The sequence below is a fragment of the Mercenaria mercenaria genome, chromosome 2 (genome assembly GCF_021730395.1).
Source record: "Mercenaria mercenaria strain notata chromosome 2, MADL_Memer_1, whole genome shotgun sequence".
In the NCBI taxonomy this organism is placed as follows: domain Eukaryota; kingdom Metazoa; phylum Mollusca; class Bivalvia; order Venerida; family Veneridae; genus Mercenaria; species Mercenaria mercenaria.
Window position 1 is genome coordinate 67,412,001 of NC_069362.1, and position 20,541 is coordinate 67,432,541.

The 20,541-nt window shown below is 36.0% G+C and overlaps 1 protein-coding gene across 1 annotated transcript in view; it reads right to left on the bottom strand.

Moving 5' to 3' along the window:
* Positions 1–20,541, bottom strand: part of LOC123564175 (leucine-rich repeat serine/threonine-protein kinase 1-like) — a 65,085-nt gene that overhangs the window by 39,482 nt on the left and 5,062 nt on the right. Inside the window, exons 2-11 of the mRNA XM_053536823.1 lie at positions 20,284–20,509; positions 19,826–19,866; positions 18,719–18,884; positions 18,230–18,265; positions 17,723–17,849; positions 16,889–17,021; positions 11,882–13,698; positions 7,659–7,830; positions 6,471–6,638; positions 5,974–6,119 (exon numbers count right to left, since the gene is read on the bottom strand). Coding sequence (XP_053392798.1) covers positions 5,974–6,119; positions 6,471–6,638; positions 7,659–7,830; positions 11,882–13,698; positions 16,889–17,021; positions 17,723–17,849; positions 18,230–18,265; positions 18,719–18,884; positions 19,826–19,866; positions 20,284–20,476 — 2,999 coding nt within the window. The 5' untranslated portion in view covers positions 20,477–20,509. The remainder of the gene's footprint in view (positions 1–5,973; positions 6,120–6,470; positions 6,639–7,658; positions 7,831–11,881; positions 13,699–16,888; positions 17,022–17,722; positions 17,850–18,229; positions 18,266–18,718; positions 18,885–19,825; positions 19,867–20,283; positions 20,510–20,541) is intronic.

Consider the following 20,541-nt stretch of genomic DNA (forward strand, 5'->3'; position numbering starts at 1 on the left):
CATACACAAGGTTTTTCTTTAATTTGACCTAGTGACCTAGCTTTTGATCCCCGATGGCCCAAATTTGAACTTGACCTAGATTTTATCAAGTCAATCATTCCGCCCAAATTTCATGAAGATCAATTGAAAAATACAGCCTCTATCGTATACACAAGGTTTTTCTTTGATTTGACCTAGTGACCTAGTTTTTAACCCCAGATGACCCATATTCGAACTTGACCTAGATTTCATCAAGGTAATTATTCTGACCAAATTTCATGAAGATCAATTGAAAAATACAGCCTCTATCGCATACACAAGGTTTTTTTTTTATTTGACATTGTGACCTTGTTTTTGACCCCAGAGGACCCATATTCAAACTCGACCTAGATTTTATTAAGGCAATCATTCTGACCAAATTTCATGTAAATCAATTGAAAAATACAGCCTCTACAGCATACACAAGATTTTTATTAAATATGACCTAGTGACCTAGTTTTTGACCTCAGATGACCTATATTCAAACTCAACCTAGATTTCATCTAGGCAATTATTTTGACCAAATTTCATGAAGATCAACTGAAAAATACAGCCTCTATCCCATACACAAGGTTTTTCTTTGATTTGACCTAGTGACCTAGTTTTTGACCCCAGATAACCCATTTTCGAACTTGGCCTAGATTTCATCAAGGTTATCATTCTGACTAAACTTCATGAAGATCAGTTAAAAAAATACAGCCTCTGTCGCATACACAAGGTTTTTCTTTGATTTGACCTAGTGACCTAGTTTTTGACCCCAGATGACCCATTTTCGAACTTGGCCTAGATTTCATCAAGGTTATCATTCTGACCAAAATTAATGAAGTTCAATTGAAAAATACAGCCTCTATTGCATACACATGGTTTTTCTTTAATTTGACCTAGTGACCTAGTTTTTGACCCCAGATGAACCATTTTCGAACCTGGCCTAGATTTCATCAAGGTTATCATTCTGACAAAATTTCATGAAGATCAGTTGAAAAATACAGCCTCTATCACATACACGAGCTAAATGTTGACAAACAAGACGACAGACGCCGGACATTGAGCGATCACAAAAACTCACCTGAGCATTGCTCAGGTGAGCTAAAAAACAAGAGGGCCAAGATGGCCCTAGGTCAATCACCTGAGAGACACACCGTAACAGTGTAAACATGTTTGACCTAGTGATTTCATGGAAACAAATATTCTGGCCAATTTTCATTAGGACTGGACCAAACATGTGGTCTCTTGAGTTTAAATAAGTATTTTCTTCGATATGATCTAGTGACCTAGTTTTTGAACCCAGATGACCCATATTTGAATTCGACCTAGACTTAATCAAGGCAATCCATCTGATCAATTTTCATGCAGATCAATTGAAAAATACAGCCCCTATCGCATACACAAGGTTTTTCTTTGATTTGACCTAGTGACCTACTTTTTAACCCCAGATGACCTTTATTGAAATTGGACCTAGATTTCATCAAGGCAATCATTCTGACCAAATTTTATGAAGACCAATTGAAAAATACAGCTTCTATCGCATACACAAGGTTTTTCTTTGATTTGACCTAGTAACCTAGTTTTTGAGCCCAGGTGACCCATATTCCAACTTGACCTAAACTTCATGAAGGCAATCATTCTGACCAAATTTCATGAAGATCAATTGAAAACTACAGCTTCACAAGGTTTCTCTTTGATTTGACCTAGTGACCTACTTTTTGACCTTAGATCACCCATATTCAATCTCGACCTAGATTTCATCAAGGTAATCATTCTGACCAAACTTCATGAAGATCAGTTGAAAAAAAAGCCTCTATCGCATACACAAGGTTTTTCTTTAATTTGACCCAGTGACCTACTTTTTGACCCCAGATGACCCATATTCAAACTCGACCTAGATTTCATTAAGGCAATCATTCTGACCAAAATTCATGAATATCAATTGAAAAATACAGCTTCTATCGCATACACAAGGTTTTTCTTTGATTTGACCTAGTGACCTAATTTTGAGCCCAGATGTCCCATTTTCGAACTTGGCCTAGATTTCATCAAGGCAATCATTCTGACAAAATTTCATGAAGATCAATTGAAAAATACTGCCTCTATTGCATACACAAGGTTTTTCTTTGATTTGACCTGGTGACCTAGTTTTTGATCCCAGATGACTCATTTTAAAGCTTGGCCTAGATTTCATCAAGGCATTCATTCTGACAGAATTTCATGAAGATCAGTTGAAAAATACAGCCTCTATCGCATACACAAGGTTTTTCTTTGATTTGACCTGGTGACCTAGTTTTTTACCCCAGATGACTCAATTTCAAAGTTGGCCTAGAATTCATCAAGGCATTCATTCTGACAAAATTTCATGAAGATCAACTGAAAAAGACAGCCTCTATCGCATACACAAGGTTTTTCTTTGATTTGACCTGGTGACCTAGTTTTTGACCCGAGATGACCCATTTTCGAACTTTGCCTAGATTTCATCAAGGTAATCATTCTAACCAAATTTCATGAAGATCAGTTGAAAAATACAGCCTCTATCGCATACACAAGCTAAATGTTGACAGACAGACGACAGACTCCGGACATTGAGTGATCACAAAAACTCACCTGAGCATTGCTCAGGTGAGCTAAAAACTAGAAGGCATCTGTAGGACACAGGGTGTGCCCCCACTGGTACATCTGTCACAAATAAGGGGAAATAATTCAAATGTTTGCAGTCTTAAAGGGGTATAGCCTCAACAATTTTTTTTATGAAAAGGATTCATTATTCTAGGCCATATACTTTTTAAGCTATGAGCATCACAAACAAAAAATCCACTATTTTGGCTATTTCAAGGGCCATAACTCTGTATTCAGTGCTAAGAGTCCCAAGAAGAATGCCAAGTGTGCAAGGTCACATCATGATAAAGACTCAAGCAAGTTTTCATGAATTTACATCCAATACTTTTTAAGCTATGCACATTATTAGGTGAAAATGTGCATTATTGACTATTTCAGGGGCCATAACTTTAAAAATAGGGGGTGGAGCCAGCCAAAAAATAAGAGGTGCTCAAATTTATATCATGATAAAACTCATGTAAGTTTTCATCCATTTATATCATATATTTTTTTAGCTAGGTTCGTCACAAGCTGAAAATGTGCATTTTTGACTATTTCAGGGACAATAACTCTGAAATAGGGGCGGAGGCAGTCAAAAAATAGGAGGTGGGCAAGTTCATATCATGATAAAGACTCAGGCAAGGTTTAATCAATTTATATTAAATACTTCTTGAGCTTTTTGAGCTAGGCGCATCACAAGGTGAAAATGTGTATTTTTGACTATTTCAGGGGCCATTACTCTGGAAATAGGGGGCAGAGCCTAATGAAAAATAGTAGGTGCGCATGTTTGTATCATGATTAAGACCCATGCAAGGTTTCATCAATCTATATCAAATACTTTTTGAGCTAGGCGTGTCACGAACTTCAGATGGATGCGCACACGGACAAGACCAAATCTATATGCCCCCACCACTCATGAAAGATACTTCAATCTTGTAACAATGCAAACATCCTCTATTGTGAGTGCACCATTTCATACTCAACTACAGCCTGCACTGATGGTGATTATTACACAGAGCTGCTCTGATACAGAGAAAGTAATATGTTGTTATCATGGGCTTTGATCATCAATTGTGACCTTGACCTTGAACCTACTAACCTGGGTTGTGCACTCTTCATATCTTCTTGATGATGTTAATTTCATGATTTTTTTCTGGTTGTGAAGAAAATATAGACTGGACCAAATGTAAGTTATTTGACCTTTGAAGTGTGACTGTAAACTTGGAATAAATGATCCCATCATAAACTCTAACAATGACCTTGGCCTTGGAGGTACTGACCTAGTGTCTGGTATGAAAATCTTCCAGTATTTGACACTAGTTTTAAGAAAATCTCCCAAACATATGGAGCAAACACAAGTTAAACTACTGGACAGTTGACCTCTGTGACCTTGACCTTTGACCTAGGTTGTGCATTCTACCCGTCATCTTGATGAGGTAAACAAATGAAGTGAGTTTTATGAAAATCTTGCCAACTGTTTAGAAAATATGGAGCATATAAAAATTGAAGCTATTTGTCCTTTGATCGCCAAGTGTGACCTTGACCTTGGATGTAGTGGCCTGGGCTATGAGATTTGCACATTGCCTGGATGAGGTAAATATTTTATGCTAGTTTTAAGAAAATCTTCCAAGCTATTAAGATGATATGTCGCAGACACAAAGTTAAAGTATTGACATTTGACCTCAAAGTGTGACCTTTACCTTAGGACCTAGTGGCCTGAGTTTTGCACTACATATCATCTTGTAATGTTGAGATTTGATGCTAGTTTTATAAAAAAAAAATAATCTTTCAAGCAGATATGAAATTAAGCTTTTTAGCATTTTACCTCCATGATTGTGTGACCTTGTCCTTGGAACTAGTGACCTCGGCTGTGCACTAGGCATGTTATCTTGATCCAGTTAGTATTTTAGCAAGTTTTATGAAAAACTTCCCAACGGTTAAGAAAATATAGAGGTGACAGGATGGACTGACAGACCAAGGGAAATACACGACTTCAATGTAGAACATATATAGTTTGTATCTGGGAGTATAATAATAGCAGATGTGTTACAGAGAATTAGACATCTGAACTACACCCTGTTATTCTATGGGATGTATAGCCTTTGTGTCTTGTTTAAATTCCTTCATACATACTTCTGCTATATATTATTTCCTATTCTAACATGGCCAGCAAATAACCTATATACACATATATGTAGGAGAAAATCTATCAACGGTTTTTGCTATAACACATGTGTGTGCAAAGTAGTGACATCATCCTTTGTGAATAAAATGATCCAGGTGCGTAGCACAAAGTGTAGTTCATGTTGTAAAATGTAGTTAATATTTTTTTTCTAACAGTTGGTACTAGTATGTGTTAGAATTGAAGTAACAAGTTCCCAAGTGTGATTTAAGAGTTGTTCATGTCGAAATAAAAGTTACCATTTTTTCTAACACTGTCGATACTAGTATGTGTTAGAATTGAAGTAACAAATTCCCAAGTGTGAACTAAGAGTAGTTCATGTTGTAAAAATAGTTACCATTTTTTTCTAACACTGTTGATACTAGTATGTGTTAGAATTGAAGTAACAAGTTCCCAAGTGTGATTTATCGTAGAATAAACCGAGTTTTTCATTCTTATGCAAAACAATACATCACTCAGGCCTACGACCTTCGTGATATATTCTTATGCATAAGAACTCAAAACATAGGTTATTCTATAATAAAACAAGCTTTGAAACTTATTTCTTAAATAAACAAGGAGCTGCGTTCAATACACGCTTGATGCCCCCGATGGCATCCTTGTTGATACAAAGCAACCTAAGTCCAAAACAAGGTCAAGGTCAAGGTCAAACTGAGGTCAGGTGATGTTTGAAGATGAGGAATGGTCACAGGTTACATCTGTATTAGTATCAATTCATTCTTGTAAGCGGTATTGATGCTAGACGAAACGGTCCCATTTGGTTAACCAAGAGATGGCACATATAAAGCAACCTAAGTCCAAAATGAAGTCAAGGTCAAGGTCAAACGGAGGTCAGGTGATGTATGAAGATGAGGAATGGTCACAGGTTACATCTGCATTAGTATCAAGTCATTCTAGTAAGGGGCATTGATGCTAGACGAAACAGTCCCATTTCGTTAACCTCGTATGGACAGACGAACGAACGGACGTTCCTACATATGGATACTTATGTGGCTACTCTTTTGTTCTCTCTATTGTTCTTTTAGCCACGTAAGAGAAAAATAGCCACATAAAAGCCTTACAGAATGAATGACATCAAAGAAAAAGTACAGTTACCTATTGTTCCTATAGCCACCTAAGTATGCAAATGTGAGCTCGAACAAACGGACGGACAGGACAATCATGGGGGGGCATAAAAACTAACTTACTCTTCAAGAACAGATCTGAGAAACCCTGTTATATCAGAAGCTCTCCCTGAAGCCCCTTTTATAACATCCTGAATGGGACCTTCCAGGGGGCACATTTCCACCTCAATACGCTGAAGTCTGTCCAGTAAACCCAGGGCTGGAGGAAGCTGGAATATAAACACAGAAAAGTACCTTTTAACTTATAAATATTAAATCTTGGCTAAAACCACAAAATTGTATTTCAAAATTGATTAACTTCACAGTAAAAGAAAAACTGAAAACTCCTGCTAAATCAAATAAAAACACATTTCAGATTCCTGAAACAGATGACCATTACAAACTTTTATATTTTTTTTCATGAAATTATATGACTTTATAGGTTCTTCAATGATGGAGGAATGAAATTTAAAAATAGACTTAACTGCTTTGATATGATGAAACATCTCTGTTTTGAACAATTTATTTGTTACATGTTATAACTACCTGATACAATCTTAGCACTGAAACTGTTAAAATACCTCTTTCAGCTTAATGTTTTTCTTGAGTGAGAGCGTTTTCAAGGTCTGCATTTCTTTTATATCCTCAGGTAAGCAAGTCAGTTTGTTCATATCCAGACTGAGGTTGGTGATGTTTGGAAAGAGTAACTTCCCTTGAATATCCTTCTCTATAGCCTCTCTATCTTGCAGCTTCAAGGAAACAGGAAATAATCTCTAATCACATTTTAGTCTGCTATATATTAAATGTAACTCTTTTCCATGTAGTCTCTAAAGTCTCCATTAAAAACTTTGAAACAAATGAATACCCCTATAGGTATAATGTTAATACCAGGACCTGGTGTACTGAATCAAAATAATAATTAAAATCCTATAAAAGTTTGATATTCCCAGCTATAATTAAAGAACATTTATCTGACATTTATAAAAACAAAAACATGCTTTCTCTTTAATTCATGGTAGATGAGTACTACTTAAGGACATAACAAAATTTAAATCATAACTTATTCAGGTAAAATTGCTTAACAAATACAACAGATGTCAAATGACAGAATGCTTAACTATATCAAGCCCTTCTACCTTAAACTATCTTACATACAAAAGTTTAAGTAAAACTTTTTATGTCAAAAAGGGGCATAATTTTGGGGGGAAAAATAAGTGAGAGAAAATGGTTTGATGAAATTAAAACAAAGCATAACTTAAGAATGAAAGGAGCTATACATAACAAAAAGACTGGATGTTTGATGTATCTTACTGGTTCCAGGCATTCATTTGATAACATTCATATAAGATTCTTTCACTGGTTGTAGGTGCAGCTGGGAATATCCAGCTCAAGGGTAACTGTTTAGGCAGTAACGAGGCTCTGCAGAGGTACCGCCTTAACAATTACCTCAGAGACAGAAATTTCCATCTGCACCTACAGACACTGATAGAAATTTTTTCTTGCATGCCATAATTAAATGAATAATAGTAAAAATAAAAGCAAACAAATGACTTTCTTCATAGTACTTTTTTACAGCAGCATATTTAAACAAATGGTGGGAAATCAACATCCGTAAGTAGGAAATATGTCATGACGTTTCAAAGACAAATAACAATGTTTAGTTCTGGTTTTGTTTTATCATTTGGAGCTTAACATTGTTTTTTTTTTCTTTTTCATAGAATTAAGCTGTGCTTGAAACATCTTTTGAACGTAAGTAAGATTAAGCATACATTTGTAGACATTGAGTGAGTAATGTCAGATGTTCTCAATATGACCAGCGTTGACAGATTGTTACTCGACAGATCTAGAGACTCGAGGTTTTCCAGTTTTGTATGACCACGATGCACACAGGTAGCTTGCAATGAAGACTGACCAAACATTCCTGACCCGACCAAGGAGGCTCTACAAAATCAACAACAACAACATATTTCTGTAGAACTATTAATTCTGATTTTGTTAGATAAATAAATGCTGTCTTAACATAATTATGTCAAACAAGATGGTCATGATGACCCTGGATCGCTCACCTGAGTAATATGAGCTACATGTTTCAAATGTCAAACTAATGATAAAATTTTAAGAAAGTCGGTAGGTCACTTTCATGGTCAATAAAATTCAGTTTTACTATTTGTGTGCAAAACTGTGTATGTCATCAAAATTTCAAGGCTGTATCTTAAAAAACAAGAAAGTAGGTCAGTAGGTCAAGGTCACAGTCAAGTGACATCATATTACTTGGGGTCATCAGGTAATTATAATTAAACAGTCTTGGAAATAGGATCAGATGATTTTTTAAGTATTTTTCCTATATAACTCACATAATAACTAAGTGACCCCAGGGCGGGGCCTTTTTTAACCCCAGGGGTATAATTTGAACAATTTTAGTAGAGGACTACTAGACAATGCATCATACCAAATATTAAAAGCCTAGGTCGTATGGTTTCAGACAAGAAGATTTTTAAAGCTTTTTCCTATATGTCTATATAAAACTTGGGTCCCCCAGGGCAGGGCCTCTTTTCATCCAAGGGGTACAACTTGAACAATTTTGGTTGAGGACCATAAGACAATGCTACAAACCAAATATCAAAGGTCTTAGTGTTGTGGTTTCAGACAAGATTTTTTAATCTTTTTTCCCTATATAAGTCTATATAAACCATGTGACCCCCGGGGCCATATTTGACCCTAGGGGGATAATTTGAACAATCCTGGTAGAGGACCACTAGATGATGCTACATACCAAATATCAAAGCCCTAGGCCATGTGGTTTTATACAAGAAGATTTTCAAAGTTTTCCCTATATAAGTCTTTATAAACCATGTGACCCCCGGGGCGGGGCCATATTTGACCCTAGGGGGATAATTTGAATAATTTTGGTAGAGGACCACTAGATGATGCTACACACCAGTGGTTTTGGACAAGAAGATTTTTAAAGTTTTTCCTTTCGGTTGCCATGGCAACCAGAGTTCTGCATGGAATTCAATTCTTTGAACAATTTTGAAAGGGGGCCACCCAAGGATCATTCCTGTTTAGTTTGGTGTAATTCTGCCCAGTGGTTTTCAAGAAGAAGCTTTTTTAAAGAAATTGTTGACGGACGACGGACATCAAGCGGTCACAATAGCTCACCTTGTCACTTAGTGACAGGTGAGCTAAAAACATGAACTGGCAGACCTGAATTAAAACTGTCACTTTACATATTTTATCTACCATAGAATGTAGCATATACTGAATCCTTTTTTAATACGCTTCATTACATATTTTACTATGAACTACATAGAAACTGCTAAAGAAGTGATGGAAGTCCAACGAGGAAATAAAGTGAACTTAGTATTGTAATACTGCCACTGTGATTGTATTTATAGCAAATATCTAAATTGTTTGTTTTACTACGCAGTTAGAGTGAACAGTACTGCCTTGTATTTCAATCACTATTTTTGTACTTCACATAAAGTATACATTTTGTATATGCCTTCATAACATATCTGTCATTGCCATTTAAGACACAAAGCTAACACATCAGGAGCTATCTGGAGGCCAGCATGTCCGACTATTCTAAAACGTTTGCCAACTAAGAAATGAACATAATAGAGTACAGTGGATGCAACAAAAAATTATAGACATATCAGTGGATGGTGGTGCTGGTGTGAGGATGGGTGCATGGGGGGGGGACAAGAAATAGAAAGTGCATGCAAAAATGTAAAAAGTAAATTAAATGTAGAAGTCAAAGCAGTTTGTAAAACAGTTATGATCTCTTAAAAATGACCTGTCTGCAGTCAATATAAATGCTATGACCTTCACCTAATGACACCAATATCCCAAAAACATAAGCCAATCATGCTATGGAGTTTAATGACTGTTAGCCCAAACTTTTTCCATCTATAGATCCTAAACCATCTTTAGTATAATATTTGTTGTGAAGTTGGCCTTTGACCAACTTCTTAAAACAGTACAAGTCATCTATTGATTAATATATAATATCATACTTTAAGGCTTGATAGCCCAATACCTATTGATAATAAAAAGGTGCTTGACCTTGGACAATACTGACTAAAAATAACAGGGATCATTTGCTGACTACAGGACTCCAAGCTATGAATTCTCACGATCCTAGACCAAAGCATTTTCCACTTATTGATTCAAAATCTCTTTCAGTCTCGAGGTCAATGCGACTTTGACCTTTGACCTACTAGCTCCAAACACAATAGAGGTTATTTAATGACCATAGGATATTATCCCATGAACTTTGAATACTGTGAGCGTTCTCCAGTACTTGATGAGCATCCAATTTTCTTTGATCTTGACCTTTGACCCCTGGGAAAATTAGAAATAACAATGTGCAGTAATGCAATGAAAAAAATTCTAAATGTGTATGGGTTACTGGTTGATGATGGAGCTACCCAGAATCAGAAACAAGTTCAAACACAAAACAAGGAGCTGCATTCAATAAACGCTTGATGCCCCTGGTGGCATCCTTGTCGATACAAAGCAACCCAAGTCCAAAACAAGGTCAAGGTCAAGGTCAAACTGAGGTCAGGTGATGTTTGAACATGAGGAATGGTCACAGGTTACATCTGTATTAGTATCAATTCATTCTTGTAAGCGGTATTGATACTAGACGAAACGGTCCCCTTTGGTTAACCAGAGATGGCCCATATAAAGCAACCTAAGTCCAAAATGAGGTCAAAATCAAGGTCAAACTGAGGTCAGGTGATGTCTGAAGATGAGGAATGGTCACAGGTTACATCTGCATTAGTATAAAGTCATTCTAGTAAGGGGTATTGATCCTAGATGAAACGGTCCCATTTGGTTAACCTCGTTCAGATGGACAGACAAACAAACGAACGGACAGGACAATCACTATTTGCCTCCCGCATCAGTAGATGCCGGGGGCATAAAATTATTATGCAAGGAAACAGATAAGAAAATTCTTCTACAGAGCTTTTGTGAAGAATGAGGTAAGGCAGTGGTGGTAACATGAGGATGCTAACAAACGATATGAAGTAACAAAAGAAAGAGATAACATGAGAAGTTACAAAATAATTTCTTTTTTACTTCTAGTGGGGATGGCAGTGGCAGTAGGATACTAGTTTATGGGGATATTAAAAAGCATAATAAAGTGACAAGAGGAAGAAAACTTTAAATGCTTTGGAAATGAAAATAATTCCATGTGAACTTGACATTAGGGACCCCTTTTCCAAATGTTGTCTCCCCACTTGCTAAGATTACTTGCAATGTAAGGTTTAATCATATAAGAAACAGGAGCTCATGCAGATAATGTCAAAATGAGAACTATGCAATAAAACTTTTACTCACAGTGTTACAATATCTGATTCAGAATGTTGACTGTGACCTTTCTGGCCCTGTGTTCACAAAACATTTTTGGATCTCAACTGAGTTTGAGTATGAAATTTTGATATCAGTTTTACCAAAACCTCAAGGTAAAATTCCAAATGAGACTAACCACCAGTACCGGATAATCACTTTTAAATATTTATTATCTTAAAATGTAGTCTTAGTCATACGTTCGAGCTGTAATTGAGAAATTAAGTTTCATACTCAAACTCAGCTGAGACTGAAAATGTTTTGTGAACACGGGGCCTGGACACTTTACCCTAAATCAAAATATCATGTTCCTTACCAAGAGCAATCCTAATGTGAGTTGTGATCATAACAGGGACAGTAATTCAAAAGATATGGTGAAAGTAAAGCAATAAATGTCGTAAATGTTCAACCAACACTTTTTCAGATCTGACCCTAGTGACCTTGATCTTTGGGATACCTGACACTAAGCCAAAACACTTACCAAAACTAATCCTTTGGTGAGTTTTGGTGAGGTTAGTTGGGGTAGTAGTAAAGATATGATGAATTTGAGTTGGCTACCTGAAAGCAATTCCACCGCATATGGCATTATCAGGCCAAAAGATCTCCAATCAAGCTAAAACTCCATGTATATACTTACTGTCTAGGTGCACAGAAACATTTTCTTCTCTCATCTTCAAGCTGCCAGTCTCCCATACTTTCAATCTGATTATGACTTAAGTCCAACGTCTTCAACAGTTTTGGATAGGCTCCCAGGTTACCTAATGTTTTCAATTCATTGTTTTGCATTTCAAGGTTTTCCAGCTGAGGACAACAGCACGACAAAAATTCTGGAAAAGTTTTCAGAAAATTTTTCCCAAGTTTTAGTGTTTTCAGACCTTTTTTATAGTTCTCTGCAGCCTTCACTGCTTCATCACAGACTACTATGTCATCAGACCAGTGATTGGACCTTTTCACTTGATGGATGATCACATGACTATCAGTGCTAGACCGTAATTCGTCATTTTCACCTGCCATAGTGTCAGGGAGACTTTCAAACTGGATGTCACTTGCAATGCTTTCTTCTGATTCTTTTCTTCCGACAGATGCAACAGGCTGAGGTAAATTATCTATTTTGTTAAAACTAAGGTCAACAGTTTTCAGGTATTCTGACTGCCATAGACTGACTGGCAACTTCTGAATATTATTGTGGCTTACATTGAGAACTCTTAGACGAGGGAGCGTGAAAATGTAATTTGGAATAGTTGAAAGGGAGTTATGCTGAACATCCAGCTCCTCTAAGAACTGGCCATCGAGACTAAAATGTGTTTGCGATGGGAATTCAGTAATTTTGTTGTGTGAAGCTATCAGTGTGCTAAGTGACGGAAGCTGCAGTAGGGAATTCGGCACCATTGTGATCTTATTGTGAGACACATCCACTCTTGTTACAGCGAACATTGGAATTCTGGAGTTCAAGCTTGAGATTGCTGGATTAAACATGTTCACAGAAGTTATCAACCAAGATGGCTCTACTGTTGACAACACTTTCAGATTTTGCCACCTGAGGTTCACGGATTCCGTTGGAAAAATCTGTTTGTATTTTGGATCTGTGGAGGAGAGTTTATCAGCATTTTCCACACCCACAGACATCAATGAATATTCCTTCTTCATCAGTTTCTTATTAATATGGTTGACCTTATCTTCACTTGCTTTATACTTGAGAAAATGGGCAATGAACTCTGGATGTGACCGAACTGCCTCTTCAAAAACAAAGTTATTCAAATCTGGAACCCCCAAGGATAACACAGTATCTAGCATCAGTAAATCTTCGTTGTCTAAAGCCAATTTTAGTAATACTGAATATTCTACATCTTTGTCTCGGGCCGTTAGGTCAAATTTGGCACCAAAGTCAGCTAATTTCTTCACAATCTGAAGATGACGGTTTTTAACAGCAATATATACACATGTCAATGTCTGACTTGTGGGAATTTTCACATGAGTTCTTCTATATATCACACTGTTAGCTATGTCTGGGTCTTCAGGTAACTGTATGGGACTTGAAGCATCATTAACTATATTTGAATCAATCTGAACTGGTTTAATGTCAACATCTACTTCTTCCATTTGATACAGTCCAGAACTCCCACTTGACAAACCATCACTGTTCCTACCTGTTCCTGAATGACTACCAATAGGTGTACCTTTCACAGTAAAATTCAACAAATAATCAACTATATCCTCATATCCATTCTCACATGCTATAAATAGAGCAGATTTTCCATCTGCAGAAACATCATTCACAGGAAATGGTAGACTGTATTCCAATTGTCTATGCACAACAATTTCAGACTGGTTTACAGATTCTGGATAATCCCACTCCATCAAAAGCTTGACTAGTTCAAGAGAATCAGCCTCGCATGCAACATGGAGAGGTAGTTTGTGAGAATCATCCTTGACCTTACAGCACTCTGGAAATTTCTGTAAATAATCAAAATTGCAAATTATAAATGTATAAATGTAAATACCTTTATTTGATACTGCAAACTGACATGGTGACTATTTTTGTTCTTGAGACATCATACTTTTAGTCATTAGTTATTGTAAATAATACGTAAGGACACACTAATTTAAGGCAGTATTTTTTTTGCTTTAACACTGCACTAGTCAACATAATTATTGATCATAAGACGACTTCCAGATTTTGACCCCAGAGGCACCTTCAGATATTACATAAGCAGGCAACTGGGTAAAAACTACCAACCTTCCATAAACCAACTGGATGACTTCCTCACATGAAAGAATTTTACATCCTATTAGGGATGTTTCTAACTCATGGTGGTGACGGGCATTGTTAGTGTAAAGTCGGTATTTACAAAGTATAAACAACTCAAGTGATGTTTCTAGCCCACAGTAGTGAGTGGAAAATCAAGTCAGCATAAGCTAAGTATAAAATACACATGCAGTCTGTAAAGTATGTAGGAAAAGTCTCAAATGTGCTTAGGGCATTTTAAACATTTGTTACTGTGCAACCTTTTCTTAAGTGGCCGCTCCACTACTTACAGATTTTTCTTTGGGTCAAACAGAAAGCTGAATATTTTCAGATGGTATCAGACACTTCTTGTTTATTAAAACAAGAGCTGTCCGTAAGACAGCCAAGCTCGACTATTCGAAATATTGTCACAGAAGCAGGAAATTATTACCCAAAAATGTTAAATATCAAAAGAGTTTTAAGTTCGAAAGGGGACATAATTTGACCAAAATACATATCAGAGTTGTGGGACTTGATGTTATCAACTAGTTTTATAACCCCGAAGAAACATGTTAAGTTTCAATTCAATATCTGCATTAGTTTTGGGGATAGTAACTTGCATGTAAAACTTTAACCAGAATTTTCTAAGTCCAAAAGGGGGCATAATTTGCTCAAAATACATGTTAAGAGTTATGGAACTTGACCCAGTGAGGTTGGTAATTGACCTAGAAAAGAATAAATAAGTTTCAAAGCTATATGCCTTTTGGTAATAGCTGTATTGTACTTGCACGCAAAACTTTAACCAGGATTTTCTAAGTCCAAAAGGGGCATAATTTGCCCAAAATACATGTAGAGTTATGGACTTGGTGCTATCAACTAGTTTTATAACCCCGAAGACACATGTGAAGTTTCAATTTAATATCTGTAGTAGTTTGGAGATAGTTACTTGCATGTAAACTTAACCAGGATTTTCTAAGTCCAAAAGGGGCATAATTTGCCCAAAATACATGTCAGAGTTATGGGACTTGACCCAGTGAGGTAGGTAATTGATCTAGAAAAAGAAAAAATAAGTTTCAAATCTATATGCCTTTTAGTAATAGCTGTATGTACTTGCACGCAAACTTTAACAGAATTTTCTAAGTCCAAAAGGGGCATAATTTGGCCAAAATGAACGGTCAGAGTTATGGGACTTGGTGCTATCAACTAGTTTTACAACCCGAAGACACATGTGAAGTTTCAATTCAATATCTGCATTAGTTTTGGAGATAGTAACTTGCAGTAAAACTTTAACCAGAATTTTCTAAGTCCAAAAGGGGGCATAATTTGCTCAAAATACATGTTAGAGTTATGGAACTTGACCCAGTGAGGTTGGTAATTGACCTAGAAAAAGAATAAATAAGTTTCAAAGCTATATGCCTTTAAATGATAGCTGTATGTACTTGCATGCAAAAACTTAACCAAGGTGTGACGCCGACGCCGACGCCAGGGTGAGTAGAATAGCTAGACTATTCTTCGAATAGTCGAGCTAACAAACTAATTGTGAACATGCTGTAGGCATTAAAAAGTGAACTGGTTGGTTTTCTGTCTAAAGGAAAGGCAAACGCAATGAAAAATAGATGCCAGTTTAAAAGTAAGACAATAGAAGGTAAAGGAAATGCAGCTTTGCGCAGTGTATCCAAGAATTAATACAATAACAAACTGATAAATTCATAGCCATATTTTAGTTTATGTTTCAGTGTTCTACAAGAAACATGGTCAAGACAATTTTTCTGAACCAAACATCTAAGTATAGAAACATCACAGACAGATTACAGAGTTAGCTCCCCTGGCAAAAATGAAACTAACTTCAAGAAATATCTACATATCTATTAAAGAAAAAACATGGATACCTATGATTTATACAATTTCTTTTTGATGTCTATCATATAAGCTACTTAAACAGTAAAAAAGGTAAAATTTGTCCATTGAGAAACAATATCATAAAAAATGTGTAATTTTTGGTACATTCTTTGTACACTGGTATCCAATTTTTTGTTTTATCCCAGAAATAAAAGAAAAATTCATGTAAAATTAGGAATTTATATATATAATTCATTTATGTGATATTCCATGTTCTCAAGTGAAAATGTAAGAAAATTAAATCAATTTAAGTCAAAGTTTACTTCATTTCTTGGTTCTCATACTCAACACCAATTAAAACTGGTCATGCAATTATCTAGTCAAAAAAAAAAAAAAATTTATCTTGTCCATCCTTGAAAACTGGGCATGTACTAATGGTGAAATACCCTAATGAGGACCACATATTGAAGTAAATATAAGTAAAATTTAAAAAATGTTCTGTTTATATAAAAAAAAATCTAGGAAATATCTTCAAGTCAAACAGAAACAATGTGAGGTTATATTGTACCAACAGGGCCATGAAGACCCTGTACTGCTCCAAACAACCATTCTGATAAGATAGAGCAAAAGAGCATCACAACTTTAATTTGATATTCTACAAAAAAGGGGGCATAATTCATAAAATACTGGAGCCAGAGTAATGGACCTTGTGTCATATAATGTGGGTGAAGATATGAAAAAACTGTTTTAAGTTTGAATCAAATCCATCTAATAATAAGGGCAAGAACATAAAAATCAACATGAAAGTCTTAGCAAAAAGGGGCATAATTCATAAAATATTGGTGTGAGGGTTATAGCCCTTGTGTGATGAAAAGGAATTTGAAGCAAATCCATCAAATAATAACAGAGATAAAGTTCATCAAAACTTTAACCAAGGTAAGGATGCAAGGGCAAGTAGGATAGTTCTCCATATACTTTGCATAATCAAGCTAAAAATTTAGAAGTCACTATTTATATGAAATTGTGAGCTGACAACTACCAGAAGAAAAGAAGTAAAACATGAACTGAAGTTTTGCATACCTTTAACAGATGTGTGACAATGTTTGGCTGACCCATTTCAACAGCAAGGTGTATAATGGAAGGTTGAGCTGGTAACTGTGTTATAGTACCAAGCAGTTCTACTGTGATATCTGTGTGACCATTCTGTATCGCCCTGTAAGTATAATATGCTACACTTGACAATGTTATGTATCTTTCGACAAGTACCTGTGCATTTAACAAGTATTTGACATTTTTGATCCCTTGACGAAAAATTAATTAATATACCTACGCAGACTATTCATGAAACAAGTTTGAAGCAATATGCCTATAATAGTCTACTCCAGAACCATGCAGAATGTGGACTTTGTTCACCCTTTCAAAAGTTCCTCTGATGCTTTGCTTCTTTCAAACCATTGTTCTTTGTATTCTAAATACAATAATGCTTTGCAAAATACATAACCAAGTAAGTTTCTACCAAAAATGTCTTTCAAGCAAGGAGCTGCGTTCAATAAACACTTGATGCCCGCCCGGTGGCATCCTTGTCGATACAAAGCAACCCAAGTCCAAAAAGAGGTCAAGTTCAAGGTCAAGGTCAAACTGAGGTCAGGTGATGTCTGAAGATGAGCAATGGTCACAGGTTACATTTGCATTAGTATCAAGTCATTCTAGTTAGGGGTACTGATGCTAGACGAAACGGTCCCATTTGGTTAACCTCATACGGACGGACGGACGCACGGACGAATGAACGGACGGACAGGACAATCACTATATGCCTCCCGCATCAGTAGATGCCGGGGGCATAAAAACACAAGTTTCAAATTTTCAAAATTATATGTGAATAAGTCAATATGCAATGTAAATAAAATTTCTTACACAACAAGTGGAGTTCTGTCTTTGTCAGCAAGCTCAATGTTTGCCAGCTCCCAGCCTGCCGGGGGTGGTACCCTCAATATATCCTTCACTCTCATCAAATCTCCAGTCTCACATGCTGTGTACAATTCTAAAAATAGTAGTGAAGTTTACCTGTTTATATGTGATCTTTGCAAAGGAAGTGTTGGATTTATTGAAATATTTATTAAAATTGTTAAAGCAAATTAATTTTTTCTTTTTGATTATATAAAACACTGTTTTGTTTGATTGTATCTAGAGAAAATGTATTCATGGGGGACTTATTTTCATGGAGCTCATGGTTGTGTCATTCCATGAAACTCATTCCTAATGAATGAAAAAATTCCCATTCATATTTATCTTCAAATCCACAAATTAATATACCCACAAAAAAAGCTATTTCTGTGAAATACATGAGAATTAAGTTATTTTAGGGTATACAAATTAAAGAAATGGAAGAATTATGTTTACTTTTATATCATTCAATATTACCTGCAACCACTCTCATTGCATTCTGTCTCCTTCTTTCTGTAATGAAAGTCATGAACAATAATTATATACTTGATATACCTGTCTACATCACACACTAAATCAAGAATGCATTAAACCATATAACAATTAGAATGTACATTCGAATATGGCTTTCCGAGGGATCTACTTTTCAGATTTTATTTCATAGGAAAACTGTGAGTGTACACTATGTCTATTGCACATTATTACACCAAAACATACTCATTTTTCAGCATATATACATGTGCTTTAAAACATTACATTTGATAACTCCAAAGCGTATCTTCAGTGCAAAATCAGGGTTACCCTTTTCCTTCAGGATACAAACTAACCAGACAGTCACATCACATGAGCATTCTTTATCTATTTACTGATGTCCTACAGACTGGACATGTCAAAATATTAACAATTTTTTGGTTTTTAACTTGCAGATTCACAGTGTATACTTTCAGTTTCTAAAAGGAAACATACCATCCTCTTGCACAAATATATCTATATATTCTTTGCTTCCAATACTTTTGGCAAGATTAACTGGCGTCATTCCTGTTTCGTCCACCCGACTGAGGTCTGCTCCATACTGCAGTAATAGTTTAATCGCTTCCACCTTACACTCCAACAAAGCTTGGTGCAAGGGGGTCTGAAGTAAATATGATTATATATCATTTCCTGTTACTAGTGATTTCTTACAAAAATGCTGTCTGATTTTTTGCTGAAATTTTCAAATTCAGATATACTTTTCCGATAACTAACATCACAAAGTCTATTTGTAAAGTCTTTTTTGAAAAAAAAGTTAGTAAATTGTTTGCTTGTCACTGAAATATGGCTATCTTTTGTATTGCTTATTCTTTCAACATGGTGATTGAGCCTTGTCAAGGAACCATTCACAAACATTTTTACTGCAAGACACTTGGCTATTACTTATAAACTAGAAATACATTCTGCATGCCCACGGGCAGAATGTCGAGCCTGCCAGCACCTTTGACCTCTAAGTGTGACCTTGACCTTAGACCTAGGGATCTGGTTCTTGCATATGCGCTCCGTCTTGTAATGGTGAACATTCATGTCAAGTTACATCAAAGTCCCACCATGCATGAAGAAGAAATGTTCCAGACAAACTTCAATTTGACCTTTGACCTCCAACTGCAACCTTGACCTTTGAGATAGGAACATGGGGCTTGCGCATGACATTCCTTCTCATTGAGGTTAACATTTGTGCCAAATATAAACAAGATTGGTCCACGCATGTCAAAGTTATGTTCCGGACAGACGCATGCATGCACATTCACCGACCCGCCAAAAGTGACGACTATATCAAGCTCACCGCAAGCGGGCTCGACAAAAGTTATATCAAATACGTGAAAACACCGCAATAAGATCTTTATTTTTTATAGAAATGCTGGTTTTCATGACGACATTCCTAGACTGCTTCCTGGATATCTCACTAGCACTTACAGTCCTGGAAGAAACAGTGGTGGACACAGTCATGCACTTTGAAAAACACAGCTTTTACATGGGATCACAAAATGAGTGCTCAAATACAATATATCTCCATAACAAAGGAGAGAAACAGCAATTTACCTGCTTTTTAACCCTTTCTCCTCCAGCAATGCTTGGATCAGCTGTAAAGTAGTAAATTCTATTCAGAGTGTTTTCTTGTTTGATTTCTCACATAAAACATAAATAACCGTCAACTTATTTATTTTATATTATTTATTGTATATCATACCATTTGTTTCATTTGTCTACTCCATTACCTAAACATGGCAGATTGCAAATGACAATATAAAGTGTTTGAACCAAAACATAAATCTTCTCTGCTTCTTCAGTTTGCAGATAATTTACAAATCAGATAAATGGAAAGTTATTTGAAGCAAATGCTCGTTTTATAACTAATATACATGTGATCCATAATAGTAGTATTCATTGTAAAAATAATATGTATTACTATATACAGAGGTGAGCTTACTTGAAACATGATCTAACAGGAGATAAAATTTCTGTCTTTATGTGTCTGAAGTTACACTGTATTCACATACCTCCATGCTGGAGAAGTACTTCTAAGCACTTTATACTGTTGTTAGATACAGCGGTATACACTGGTGTACGGCCACATCTATCACGTGCATTGATGTTTCTTCTCTCCTCCCCCTGCAGAATATCTAACATAGCATCATGGCGGTCAAATATAGCATACTGATGTAATCTCTGACCTGGCCACTCATCACCCATGTTTGAACCATAGAAGCTGATAAATCAGTACATCTGGAAACAAAATTAATAAAAAAGTCAGTAAA